The sequence below is a fragment of the Gopherus evgoodei genome, chromosome 10 (genome assembly GCF_007399415.2).
Source record: "Gopherus evgoodei ecotype Sinaloan lineage chromosome 10, rGopEvg1_v1.p, whole genome shotgun sequence".
NCBI classification, from domain to species: Eukaryota; Metazoa; Chordata; order Testudines; family Testudinidae; genus Gopherus; species Gopherus evgoodei.
In genome coordinates, this window is record NC_044331.1 from 35,119,312 (window position 1) to 35,134,494 (window position 15,183).

At 43.8% G+C, this 15,183-nt stretch overlaps 1 protein-coding gene across 1 annotated transcript in view; it reads right to left on the reverse strand.

Annotated features, from left to right (window-relative positions):
• Positions 1–12,862: 12,862 nt before the first annotated feature.
• Positions 12,863–15,183, reverse strand: part of CIB2 (calcium and integrin binding family member 2) — a 111,232-nt gene continuing 108,911 nt past the window's right edge. Inside the window, exon 6 of the mRNA XM_030578135.1 lies at positions 12,863–13,089. Within this exon, the coding sequence (XP_030433995.1) occupies positions 13,068–13,089 (22 nt within the window). The 3' untranslated portion in view covers positions 12,863–13,067. The remainder of the gene's footprint in view (positions 13,090–15,183) is intronic.

A 15,183-nucleotide genomic window follows, 5' to 3' on the forward strand; every position in this document is an offset into this window, starting at 1 on the left:
GGCTTAAAAGGTTTTAAAAGTCACCTGTCTGTCTTTGGCTATCAGCTATCCATCCTGATTCCACCACACTGAGATAAGCAAGTAGCTTTCTAGCCAGATTTAGGCTGGACTCATAGCATTAATATCCTCAGCATCAGACTTCGTGAATTTCTGAGAAGGTCCAAAAAGCCCAGTGATGTGGAGTCAGCCTTCTGGACTCCACTCTCTTTCCTTGCGCATCACCGCTGGCTTCTGTTATGTCAATGACTGGAAATAACTGAAAATGAAAAAATACTGGCAATGAATCACTCCTATAAGACTCATTCCCAGCTTCTATGAGGAACATTTACTACGGAGTTCAATGGAAGGCCAAAGCTAAATCAGTGCATAAAGAATACTCAGTGAAAATATCAAGCCTAGTGCCGTTGACGTCATTAAGAAATGTAAATTTATGCTAGAGAATGTATCTCCATTTCATTTTGATCTGTGTTTTTATCATTCAAATAATTATGGTCGTTGAAATGTCTATATAACACACCAGGGCATTTATGTAACTGAAGAGCCTCATTGAATTTCCTGGAATCAAACCCTCTTCTGAGATCATGCATGTTTACTACTCCCTTTCTTCAGGTGGAGCAACTTCCCTCACATTCGCTTCATAATGTTCCAGTTGAGTCAACGATCCTGAACTGGCTTTGTTTGTGTGAAGTTCTCCTCCCATGTGCAGACCCACTGAGGTCAATTGCAGGATCAGAGCCTAAATTCATATTCTGAAAACAAAATTTCTGTTTTAGCTAAAATCCCATCACTCTCTCCTTTTCTATAACAGTCCATCCTGCCATGAAGACAGAAGGGAGTAGACTTCTCTACTGGATCTGCAGAAGACCATTTGCTTTTTTAGGGAAATAAAGGTTTGCAGAAAATTTAAATGGAATCTATCAAAGGCATTTCTAATGCACCTATCTCTGTAACATCTAAGCACTGTTAAAGTAGCATGGATATATTGGTAAGGATTACTTCAACATTAGTATCAGCTTACTCTCCACCCGGCCTCTCTTTTGGGGATTATGTCATATGTTTGCAGGAAATGGTCCAGATGCTCTGGTGGGTCTTTTCCATCACTCACTTTAATGATCCTATATAAGTGCTTTCTAGGACATTAACCTATAGGAGCTTATCCAATCCCCTCCCTCAAAAGCACACCACACTTACACTACTAGTATACAACTATTTGGAGTTTCTTGCTTTACATTAAAATAGTAATTGAGGGCCTAGTTCTGAAGTCCATAAGCAGGTAGAATGCCCACTGAGGTCAGTCGAGAGCCTGAGGAAGGACGCAGTGGCTTTGAGAAGGAAAAAGTTAAAGCAAAAAGGGAGGACACTTTAGCCTACATTTGAGGAATGCACAGGTCTGATTTGCACATGCTCACACCCGCATAAATCAGGGATAGTTTCCCCACATGCCTATGCAGGAGCTCCCTCTGGATTGTAAGCACACATTAGGCGTTGTGCATGGGCAGGGATGGTGTCCCTAGCCTCTGTTTGCCAGAAGCTCGGAATGGGCGACAGGGGATTGATCATTTGATGATTATCTAGTCTGTTCACTCCCTCTGAAGCACCTGGAATTGGCCACTGTCGGAAGACAGGATACTGACCTTTGGTCTGACCCGTATGGCCATTCTTATGTTTTATGTCTATGTCTTCTTATGTCTTATGCCCACTAAGACCTTTGACTCATTCACAGAGCATTTAACAAATCTGAGTCCTGGAGGAAAGGGGAGAATGGAGCACGGGTCCCTGATCTTGGTGTGGTGATTATGTCAATGATATAGTCTATGTCAATTGACATTTTCATCATACAAATCTAAGGGAAGACCATTTGTATAATGACTGACTATGGTACTGTCATAAACAGATAAGTAAGAGTTAATAGAACAGAAGTACTTCATATCTCTTTTGCCTGGAAAGGGTTAACAAGATTAGTGAGCCTGGCTATCACCTGACAAAAGGACCAATCAGGGGACAGGATACTTTCAAATCTTGAGAGAGGGAAGATTTTGTGTGTGTGCTGTTAGTGTTTGGTTGTTGTTCTCTCTGGGTTCTGAGAGTGACCAGATGTGCAACCAGGTTTCTCTCCAATCTCTCTGATACAGTCTCTTATATGTCCAGAATAGTAAGTACTAGGTAGATAAAGTGAGTTAGGCTTATGTTTATTTTCTTCATTTGCAAATGTGCATTTGGCTGGAAGGAGTTCAAATTTGTATTTTGCTGAAAGGATTTTAATTTGTACTTGTATACTTAGGCTGGGAGGGTATTCCCAGTGTCTATAGCTGAAAGACCATGTAACATATTCCATCTTAAATTTACAACAATAATTTTTACTGTTTTTCTTTCTTTAATTAAAAGCTTTTCTTGTTTAAGAACCTGATTGTTTTTTTCATTCTGGTGTCAGATCCCAGGGGACGGGGTCTGGATCCACCAGGGAATTGGTGGGGAGAAAGGAGGGAAGGGGGAGAGAAAGGTTAATTTTCTTTCTGTGTTAGGATTACTTTCTCTCTCAGGGACAATCTGGGAGGGGAAGAGTGAAGGAGGGGGGAATTGAATTTTCCTGTCTGTGTTAAGATTCAAGGAGTTTGAATCACAGTGATCTTCCAGGGTAACCTAGGGAGGCGAAGCCTGGGAGAGGCAACAGTGAGGGAAAGGGTTTACTTTCCTTGTGTTAAGATCCAGAGGGACTGGGTCTTGGGGGTCCCCGGGCAAGGTTTTGGGGGGACCAGAGTGTACCAGGCACTGGAATTCCTGGTTGGTGGCAGCGCTACAAGTACTAAGCTGGTAATTGAGCTTAGAGGAATTCATGCTGGTACCCCATCTTTTGGACACTAAGGTTCAGAGTGGGGAATTATACCATGACAGGTACAATGAAAGATTTTCAGTTCCTCCTCCTGCCCATGAACAATTTCAGTGATGAAGTAATTATCCCTGAGAGGCAGAAATCAGATCACTGTGAAACTTGCAGATGAAATATTTTTAATGACAACTTACTTTTCAGTAATGAAAACTTCCTAAAAGTACAAGGGGGTTTGAATCCATATCTATGTCTTTTAAATTTCAGAATCACCATTAATAAGGTGGTGATAAGGGATTGGAGAGGCTGCATTATATGTTCTTTTAATCTAGTGCATTTCTGAAATCTGCTTTTAACTTTTCACTCCATATGCCACACTATGGGATCCAATATACAGTCTCTCTAATTTCTCCTCTCTTCTTCTATTCCCACATAGCACTTTCTTTTTTACATATCACAGGCACATGACCACCACTCTGGCAATTGTGAAATCCAGATAGGGGATTACCAAATTGCCTTTCATCTTTAAACTATGGAAGAAGAGAATTTTCGTTGTAAATTCACTTGATGGATGTTAGTATCCTGAATAATGATAGAAACAGGATAGCAAAAGATTCTTAGGAATTTAGAAACGCATGCATCAGTGCTTAATGCTTGGGACTTTTGTGAAAACATCTTCCACTGGAGCTGAGAGATTGGGGAATAGTGAGAGAGGGTCTCTGGTGGTGGTGTGATGGGTGGGGCACATTACATTTGTATTATATTCATGTTGCTGCTGGGGGAGTGCTGTTTTCTGTGGGTAATTGCCAGAGTCTGTTTATGTATGAAAGTAATGTTAAGAGTTTGTCAAAGGTGCCCAGAGCTTGGGTTGGGTGCTCTTATGTAAGGTTGCATGAACAGGCAAAATAGATTGTGCTTCCTGCTGTTCCAGGAAAGTAAAGCTGCACCTGTCTTCAGTTCTCATTAACAGGTGCAACTAACCCCCAAGGCTTTTGAAATTAATTCCACCAGTTTAGAAGGCATATATTTCCAACAGTTTCCAGTCTGTCATTAATCCTTAATCACACATTACTCAGTAACATTGGCCACCGTGACTCAGGAAGTGCAAGACTCAGGACTGTGAATGCTCCAGGCTCCTTGCACCCTCTCCCCAAGACCTGGCTGTATGCTTTTTCCATTGATACTGCTTATATGGAAGGTGCAGCCTTCCAACCCTGCACCTGCATCCAACAGGGAAAGTCATCTTCAGAGAGATGTTTCTCCTTCCATTGTATTGTTTTGTTTATGTCTAGAAGAGTCTTGTTTTCTTATTATCCCTTAGTAGGGAACTAAAGGGAACAAGATTGTAAACATTGGCTGATGACATCAAAATTGATAACATCCATACAGCAAGAGTCTAATAACCTCTCTTGTATGAGAAAATCCTCTGTTAGCCAGCTGCCTCTCCCAACCTTTTTCTCTCTGAAAGTTAGCTCAGTAAAAAATTCCCTCTGGCTGGGCCTGGACCTTCTCTGAGCAGTCACTTTTTATTCATCTTGATGGAGAATTATTTACTTGGAAACTATTCCAGACTTTTCCATTACTCTGGTGGGCCCAATGCTGCAGAGTGCTGAGCATCTTTTCCAAGGTGCTGAGCTCTTGTAGCTCCTACTAAAGTCTTTTTTTTGTTTTAAACCACTCCCCACATAGCAGCTGACATGCATTTTAGCACGTTTACTATTGTTTCCTCCCCCTTTTCTTTGTTCCCTGTCACTCTCTAGCTTTCTTTTCCTTATAGAGGAGAAACCACTGGAAACTAACTGGTAAGAGGGAGTGTAGTAGAGAAGTGATTGTAGTAGATAAGCTTAGAAGTAGTGGCCATGAACTACAATGCAATATGAATGCAAAATAGTGAGGACTGGGTCACCAGGAGGCAGCATGGCAATGAAGAGATTCCCAGGAGGCGGCATGGCGAAGAAGGGGTTCCCAGAAGGTAGCATGGTGAGGAAGAGATTCCCAGGAAGCAGGATGATGAGGAAGAGGTTCACAGGAGGCAGTGTGGAGGAAGGTGTTCCCAGGAGGCAACATGGAGAGGAAGAGGTTTCCAGGAGGTGGCGTGAAGGAAGGGGTTCCCAGGAGGTAGCATGGCGAGGAAGGGGTTCCCAGGGGGCGGTGTGGAGGAAGGGTTCCCAGAAGGTAGCATGGCGAGGAAGGGGTTCCCAGGGGGCGGTGTGGAGGAAGGGGTTCCCAGAGGTAGCATGGTGAGGAAGAGGTTCCCAGGAGGTGGCGTGAAGGAAGGGGTCCCCAGGAGGCGGCAGGGTGAGGAAGGGGCTCCCAGGAGGCCGGCAGGGTGAGGAAGGGGCTCCCAGGAGGCGGCATGGCTAGGTAAGGAATGGTTCACAGGAGGTGGCATAGCCAGGAATAGGTTAATAGTGTAGTGAGGAATGGATTCACAAGAGGCAGCATAGCCAGGAATGGGTTAATAAATGAATGGGTTCACAGGGTACAACAGCAACAGGGGATTGGATTTCAGCAAAACAAATATTGAGAAATTAAGACTGTGGCCCTGTCTAAAACCCACTGAGTCACTGGTAAGACTCTTTGGCTCTATCAGGAGTTGGACCAGGGCCCTTGGGAGTAAATATAATGGGAGGAATGAAATAAAATCCATCTGTCTAACAGATGCTGCCAAATCCTAAAATGGACCTTGAGTGCAGTGGAGGGTAATGTGCCCCCCTCAAGCTTGTGGGGGGCAGAACAGCTGTTCCAGGGTAGTCATTCAGAATGGGGCCAGGCATATGGATCATGGACATCCCGCCACAGGTTCTCTGCTAGTAGAGTGCAGCTTTAAGTTCAGGAGAAGTGTCTTTTGGAACCCTGCTAGGGGAGATTGCCTAAGAGACATGGTGCCTTGGCCCAAACCCTCCTTGCCCAGTACTGCTCACGCTTTGGGCTGTCTTAAGTAGCTCCAGTTACTTTGTGTCCTCCCCTGCAGGTGGACGTTGCATCACTGGGAGCCTGCAGCCTGGAATCCACCATCAAGGCCAGCCAGAATGAAGGCCCAACAGACTAATTTTCAAAAGGGGAAAGCAAAGGGATGCCTTCCAATGTCTGCTCCATAAGCCTGACTTCCATTTCAAGAAAAACAGGATAATTATTCCAAAAAAATGACCCACTCGACCTCTGGAGAATAGTGGAACTGTACACAGCTCTGGCTTGTTGCAGTGTAAATCTTCCCAGATGACATTGATCACTGTCTTTGACAGAACAATTAAATCAGTGGCCAAAAGGAAAGCAGCACATGTAATGGGTCCAACTGAGGCTGGCACTTGTGTTGGGAGAAGAGGGAGGAGCACTCAAAGGCAGGGTCACACTCCCTAGACTCTGAGGGCAGGGATTGCTCCCACCTTGACCCCCCTCCCCATGGAGGGGACTTGGGGGAAGCTGGCTGCACCACCCTAAAGACAGTGTAGGCTATGTACAAGCCCCTGTGCACTGAGAAGCTTGTGTCTGAAATGCAGCTCCCTACCTGAATACAGCTCTGCAGCAGCCCCAGGATCTTTCAGTGCCTAATTGGCACAATTTGGCTCAGTGTGTTTTGACGTCAGCGATGCCTTTGTTACACTATCTCCCAAAAACTCACTCTCAGGTGTACAGTCACATGGATTCGGTACTGGTGGAGGACCAAAGACAAATTGGGGGGAAGGGGCTTAATGGGTAATACAGGGAGTAGGGCTGGTCCTGGCCCTAACATCTTCTTTCATGATCTGGAAGAAGGAGTTAGTGACACATTTGTATAATCTACAGAAGATACTAAAATGCATTCACTCAGTCTGGTTTTAAATTGGGCAGTCTCACTCTGTCCTTTATTGTCAGTGTTATGGTGGATGATGGTGTCTCCTTCACTGAAGAGTTGTATATTATTTGTATTGCGGTAACACCTAGCAGCCCCAGTCATGGCCCAGAACTCATTGTGCTAGGCACTGTATAAATACAGAACAAAAGGATAAGTCCTGCCCCAAAGAGCTGATAATCATTTAATATTTGTGGTTGTTTTAGAGCAAACTCCCATGACAGGGTTTGAAGCACTGTCACAACAGGCAGCTCTTATTTTCATAGACATATGATGGAAAAGCCCTATTATTAGCCCATCTTCTGCCCTAGTGGCATTCAGGGCCTCCTGGGTGAGGCAAGTGGGGCAATTTGCCCCAGGCCCTGGGCCCCACAGGGGCCCCCATGAGAATATAGTATTCTATAATACTGCAACTTTTTTTTATGGAAGGGGCCCCTGAAATTGCTTTGCCCCAGGACCCCTGAATCCTCTGAGCAGCCGTGTTGGGATTGTTCCCTGCAGTCCACTGACCCTGCATGTCCCAAACGATGGTGTTTCCATCACGTTGCTTAGGAGACCATTTCTCAGTCTAACAGCCGGCCCAACTAGAAACACTCTCCCGCTATTCAGCCTTAATTGAGTCTGCTTATTTAAAAACCATGAAAACAATTTCTTACATCCTAAATGGTTGGATTGGCTTCTATAACAGAAATGGAATGAAAGTGCTAGATTGATAATAAGGAGTTTGGGATGGAGCAGATGGGCCCCACGCTAGCACTGAGGAGAGCTTACGGATTCAGCCAACCCATCCTGCTACACCGGCAACAAATGACTGGCAAGGAGAGAGGAGTTAAAAGAAGGAGGCCTAGTCCAGTTCAGGGCTGCCCAGGAAGGAGAACAGAGCTCTGCTTCTTCCTTGATGAGGGAAACCTGGTTCCAGACAAGAGCCTGAGCCAACATGCTACCTGAAGGCACCTCCCCATGGATGGGATGTGTAGCTCAAGGAAGACAGACTAAAAGGATTAACTGCACAGTGACAAGCTCCGGGTAGAAGGGCAAGATCTTCTTGACCAATCCTCGGCTGACCCTGATTTTAAGTTAACTGTCATCCTTTTATTTTGGAATCTGCTACCCTGGAAGGGGTAGTATTCAAACGTGCCATAGCTGGAGGGGCAGCATCCAACAATGGGGACCTGCAGCTGGGTGCACAAGCCGGGGGGGGAGGGGAAGGGAGGTTGCCTAGGCACCCTGATTACAGGGCTCAATCCTACCATCATTATTTTTATTGTAGTCACAGACACACACACAAAGATGATAGGTTCCTGCTCCAAATAAACTTCCAATGTAAATAACAGATTTACTATTGTCTTCCATATGACTAATTTCATGAGTCCTATGAGTAAAGATTGCACAATCAGGCCCTCAGTCTTTTCTGACAAAGAAAACAATTAAGATTTTTGAAACTCCTATAAAATCAAGACTGGAAACAATCAACCACCGAAGTAGACATTTCAATTATGCAGAATTCCACCCACAATCTGCAGCCACCATAAAGGCAGCCAGTCTGGACCAAAATATTTATATGCAAAAGCATACACAGATGAAAGATAGGATTGCCTAGAAGTTACAGTATGAGATTAGGAGGCCAGACGCTTGTGTTCTGTTTCTGGCAATCCCTGACTTGCTAAGTAACTTTGGGCAACTCACTGTCTCCACTTAGCTATACATAAAATGGGTATAACACACAGCTATTGATTTATGTTGAAGGAAATATCTGGATCTATTGACTGAGGAAAACACGAATACAGTGGGCCAGACTGATCACAGGTGTATTCTGTGGAGCTTCTGAACTATCATAATGTTGGCTTGTCACTAGTCTCACAAACATGGGGCATTTCGAGAAGTGGGTGGCAGCAATGAATTTGCGAGGAGCTCCCTCTGCTTCCTCTTCTTCCAGACTGTGGAAAGGTGAGGAACTCTTTTAGAGATAAGAACTGAAGAAAGACAGGCACTTTCTCCTGTAATACTGATACCCTTTAAATTCCAACCAGATCAGTCTCCTCCTCTTCCCCACTGGAGGGAATCTGATAGTCACTTAGTATTATTTATCTCTCTCCATGAATATTGCGCACACACACATAAGTGGAACCAGATTCATAGAGGAAAAGCAGGACATTTGCTCAGCCCTGCTTCACTGTGCCCTTCCTTTTTGTCTCTATCATACCTATTTTGAAGGGCATCACCAATAATCATAATCCTGTTATCTTTTAATGCCTTCCTTATCTCATCATCAAATTTCATTCCACTGTCTGGCCTGCAGTGAAGGTGCATAGTGCACTAACATTATAAGTCCTCTAATCTTTCTGTTATTTCAACCCAAATTGATTCATTATGGCTCTCTTGCGCTGACAAGTGCAATTCCTTCCACTATACATTTTCACTGACATACAACTGTACCTCCGGCTTCCTTTCTCCTCTGTTATTCCAGGATATCAGGTGGTATTGATATCTAAATTCATTCAAGTCTTTCACACTACTGTGACTCTTGCTTTCTGCATAACATTATCTCACTTTTTAATTTATATTTAGGGAGTTTAGCTATTCCAAGTAAAATATTTGAATCTAGCCAGAATCTAGAAATGAAAAAATATTGCATCAGGTTCTCGCCTACTCAGGGGACAGGTAATGTGATATGGACCCTTTCATCAAGATGACCTCAATTCTGAAAAGCATTCCGATTCAGGACAGTACTTACGCATATTTAACTTTAAGCATGTGCTTAAGTCCCACTGAAATAAAAATTTTGCAGATGACACAAAATTATTAGGTCAGTGAAGACTGTGAGGCACTTCAGAGGGACTCAATGAAATTGGTGAACAAGCAACACAAAGCAGATAAAATTCAATGCACAGGATAATGCACATCGAAAAGATTAATCTGAATTACTCCTTCACATTAGTAGGCTCTGTATAAACTGTAACAGTGCAGGACAAAGACATGTGGATCATTATACACAGCTTAATTAAGACCTGTACTCAATGTGCAGCCATGTTCAAAGGTAACCAAGATATTAGGATTTGTAAAGAACAGTATAGAAAATATTGAAAATATTATACAAATCAATGGGTTGCTCACACCTGGAATAATACATTTTGTTTCAGTCACCATATCTTCAAAGGATATAGCAGAAATAAAAAGGGTTCAGAGATAGATGACAAAAATTATGAGAGGGTTGCAAAGATTTGTGTATTGAAAGACTCAGACTTTAGAGAGGAAATAAGTAAGAAGGGACACAATAAATATATACAAAATAATAAATGGTGCAGAGAAGAAAAAATGGGTGCTTGTACTTACCCTCTCTCATAATAAAAGAATCAGGGGACATGCAATGAGACTGAAAGTTAGCATATTTAAATTGGTAAAATTACACACACACACACGCTTACTTACTTACTGGCATAATTAACCTGTGGAATGCACTGCCACTAGATATTATTGTGGCCAAGAACTTAATAAGATTCAACAATGGATTATATTTTTACAGTAACTCCTCACTTAATGTCATCCTGGTTAACATTGTTTCATTGTTACTTCACTGATCTATTAGAGAACATGCTTGTTTAAAGTTGCGCAATGTTTGCTTATAATGTTGTTTGGCCGTGGGGGCTTGGAACCAGGGTGGGCCGGCAGCCTCCCATCAGCTCCCCTCCACCCCCACCAGCACCGCCAGCTTTTTTGCTGCCCTAGGCAGCAAAAGGTCCTGCCCCTGAAATGCCGCCCCTGACAGAGGTGGCGGAAGGTCCGGACGCTGCGGTTGCCGCCCCCCAAATGTTAGCACCGTAGTCGCCTAATGGGTTGTGCCAGCGCCTCCCACCTGCCGGTGGCCCCACGGATCAGCAACTCCCCCATCCCTCCCCATGCCTCCTGCCTGCAGCAATCAGCTGTTTCACAGCTTTCAGGAGGCTGGGGGGAGGGGGGAGCGAGGACACGGCATGCTTAGTGGGAGGGGGTGGAGCAGGGGCAGGAAGAAGCAGGTTGGGGGTGGAGTGGGACAGGGCCTTGGGGGCAGGGGCACAGCAGGGGTGGGCCTGGGGCAGAGCTGAGGGTTGAGCACTCCCTGGCACTTTGGAAAGAACAGCAAGAGGAGCAGTTGGATGATCCACCCTCTTTCACCCTCTGACTCCACCACCTCAACCAAGCATCACAATAATCATTGGTGAGTACAGTATTATACAGTTTTTTAAAAAAAAATGTTTTAAAATTATACTGTATATGTATATCATGTATCCCGTGGAAAAAATGACCTGGAACCTGACCCTCCCCTATTTACATTAATTCTTATGGGGAAATTGGATTAGCTTAACATCGTTTCGCTTAAAGGCGTATTTTTCAAGAACATTACAACAGTAAGCGAGGAGTTGCTGTATATGGATAAGTGTATGATATAAATCCTTATGTATTGGGGCATAACCCTGACCTCTAAATGTCAGAGGGTTAGAAAAATACTTCTCCTATGGACAAATTTTTCTATAAAATTGTCCAGTATGAGTTTTCTTGTACCTGCCTTCAAAGCACCTGGTACTGTCCAGTATCAAGAGGCAAGATACTAGACTAGGTGCATCACAGGTCTAATCAGATACAGCACTCCTATGTAATTCTCTGTGGTACTATATCTCTGCTGAAACAACAATTTTCCTCTTTTAATATAGTTTCATACAGGCCACAGTGACATCATACATGTCAGAGGAATGTTTAAATAAGGACCTGGTAGAACTGAATTCTGTTCTGAGAAAGGACAGGGGATGGTGTTATGATGCCATCCAGTGGTAGTGTGACATCAATGCTTCTAGCATGCATAATGACATGATGAGCCAGCCAACAGGAAGTAGGAGTATGAGCCTGGTTCCAGATAAGCGGAGCCATGTGTAGGATATAGTCCTGGAGTTCCAAGAGGTGTCAGAGAAGTCAGGTGACTGCAGCATCGTACGCCTGCTGACACAGAGGAAATTGTGACAATCAAGCAGCAGAAGAACATACAGCAGCAAATGTCTAAATAAAAGGAGGCAAAGCAGGATGGGAAACACCGCAGCAGAGGATCCTCTGCTTTCCTCAGGCCAAACGCAGAGGTTGACCTCAGGTATATTGGTGTATAGATAGACACCACTATACCTGAAATCACGCGCCTAACTCACTTAAGTATTTTTGAACATTTTACCCTTGGGTTCCCCCTCTCTCCTTCAAGGAGCTCTTTAGGTCAATATACAACAGAAATTTCAGACAGTCACATATTCCCTGAAAGATTTAAGATTACACTGATTGGAGGAAAATACTGACAGAAAAGGGAATTAATGTTCATATTATAGCTCAGGACAAAAATCCTCAGAGAATGATAAATCAGTAAGATGTTTTAATTGTAGGCGACTTTGATACAGAAGCCATGTAAATGACAGAGCCCTTCTTTTGACTGTTAGAACAGTTATACAAGTATGATTGTCGTCATGCTCCAGTACCTAACCAATGGTGGAATTTAAAAAAGGAATGACAAAGCTGATTTTCAGGAAGGGTAGGAGAGAGAAATATAGAGCTGCATTCATGCATTTTATGAGAAAAATTGCATAGCTGGTTTAAAAAAATGTCTTTTTTGTGTCCTTGGTACTGGTGCTGTGCTTGTTGGGGCTACAGATGACAGTATTCTTCTATCCAACATTATCAACCCAAGACATGAGAAAAGGCAAGACCTCCTTGAAGAACAAAGACACAATTTAAAGTTGGTCTTGGGAAGAAGTGAATCACTTAGGCAGATGTCATACAAAATACTTCAAGTTTCATAAGGATATGATAATTCATAAAATATTGGTTGAGGGTTAAGCACCAGACCCAGCAACCTGACATTTTTCAGCCTTAAATGGCAAGCCCAGTATGTGGTTGTCTTCAACACCCTGAATTTGATCGTGACTGCAAATTTTAATCAAATTATTTCCACGCATGATCCCCAGCTGTGTAACAGAATGGTGGAGGCATCTCGTTATTTTAAGGCCAGTGCTTTCTTTCAATTAATAACCTCTGGGAAAATCACCATAGCTTATATCTGTCTTTCTTTTTTGCTTTGAAGAATAATATTAAATTTTCATAAATATAAAAACTACAGGGAAATACATTTAATAGTATTTTCTTGTTTAAAAAAAACTCAGTCAACCATCCTTTTCCAGAATGCCATTGTTGGACAACATTGAAGATAAAAACTTGGACATTCCAAAGGTCTTGTAGATCAGTGATGAGTCTTTTCCCCCATGGGCCAGAATGTTTTCAGTTCTTGTTGCCGAGTTCTAAGAAGCCATAATAAGAGGACAAAAGCCCCCAAAGTGCCTGAGATTCAGAGAGGCAGGACTGATGTCAAGTCATTTCTGATAACAGTGGCTCATACCAGCATCTTCAGATTCTTATGTGGAAGGTACTGTAAAGAAAAAAGAGATTAAGAGGTATCAACACTTGTCATTATACAAGGGATTTTCTTGAAGAGCCCATTTTAATGGAGAAAAGTGGGAAGGGATGGAACTGATCACTGGTCCACCATGCCCTTTATCCAAATATGGATGTTTCAGATGAAGGTGAACTGTGCCAACCGCACAGTGTTATATGTGAAAGGGAGACCCCTTCCTGACCCTGTAGTAATTAGTTTATACCATGAAGCATAAGGCTGGATTATACTTCTCTTAGAGTGCCTAACAACTTAAAATAGGGTGTTTTACTGGAAACGCTAATATCTTCAATTGTTTTAGAAATGACCCTCACAGAAAGATAGTGAGAAGTAGTGCTGACCACAAAACTATTCCACTCTTTTTAAAATCCAGACACAGTATTTGACTTGCTGACCTTCTGCAGCAGGGAGTTCCCTTTCCAGTTTCAATCAGTGTGTGACAGGAAGGTAATTAATGGCACAAAACAATAGCTTATCTAGAGATGGCCCAGGGGAAGAAAGCTGAAGATTCAGGTATGAACTCTTCCAAAACTAGATACAGGGGGAGTTTGGTCTCTCAGAGATGGGCCCAAGTAGAATGCTCAGCCTTGGTTATTGAGAGTTCAGTGGCAGAAGGTTTTGAGATCTGCTGTTTCAGTTTGGATCTAACTCATTATTTATCAGATGAGGGGTGTCAATGTGCAAATTGCATGCATTTAATTGTAGTGGCTAATTTACTTCTTCAAAAAAGCACTCAAGCATGTGTTGAAGTCCTATTTTGCTCAATCAGGTGCTAAAGTGCTTTGCTGAACTGGGGCCTTGGTCATTAATGACTGCCAGCATGGAGACCTAGAACACCACAGTATGACATTATTTTTCTACCTGCTGGAAGGAGGATCTTCTAGGAAAAGCTGTGTCGGATGTTACATTGCCTTTCCTCTTTCTGCAGCTCAGTCAAGAAACAATGGGCAGGATTCATCCCAGGTACAATTTCACTAAGTAACTGGAGATATGGCAGGAAAGACTGTTACCTGGTCTCCTCTTTGCTTAGTGTTGTCTGTGTTTGGGGCTGGTGGGGATGTTCTGGCAGTTCTGCTGAATGTGGAGAAGTTTTTATTTGGGGCAATCTCAGGAGGTCATTATTGGTTAGATCCCTTAGGTTGGGGTCTCAAAGTCCCGGCCCACTGGCCCAGGGCTGGTGCAAGGAAGTTTCATGCCCTAGGCAAAACTTCCACCTTGCGCCCCTCCCCCCCAGCCCTGTGGCAGCTCCCCGCCCCCCCTCCACCCTGAGGTGCCCCCCTTGCGGCAGCTCCCCCCCATCCTAAGGCCCTCCCTCCCCCCACAGCAGCTCCCTCCTCCCGGGAGCCATGCAGCACCTTCCCACCCCAGCTCACCTCTGCTCCGTGTCCTCCCTGAGCATGCCGCCTCTGCTCTAATTCTCCTCCCAGACTTGCGGCGCCAAACAGCTGATTGGCGCTGCAAGTCTGGGAGGCAGGAGAAGTGGAACAGAGACCACAAGCTCGGGGAGGAACCTCTGTAAAAAAAAAATTGAGGATATCTTTTTGGCACCCCCAAATCTTGGCACTCTAGGCAACCGCCTAGTTCACCTTAATGGTAGCACCGGCCTTGCGCTGGCCATCTGTGGCCCAAGAACCTCCTTATTGTGGCCCACAGAGGAGAGACACATGCAGCCACGCTGCTTGCAATGTCTGTTGCAGGCGCTGCCTCCCACAACTCCCATTGGCTGAGGGAGAGGGACAGAGATACCATCACTAGTAGCCGGGCAGAGTCAGCCATGGAGGCAGCAACACTTTTTTCCACAATTAATAGAAACAAGTCAAAATGCTGAACACAACTATCTGATGCACACCTTGCTGCAATCCGAAGGTTTCAACTGATCAGTCACTGAGGCCAAATATCAACAAACTGACAGAACTGAAGCATTGCCAGGTGTCTGGCAAACATTAAAAACCATCTGGCAGGCTAAGAACTGTATAACGTTGTATGGCAGTTTTATTATTTCTAAGAAATTCAAAATAAAAAATACAACATAAACGTTTTCTTTTCTGAACACTATCTTCAGTCACACTG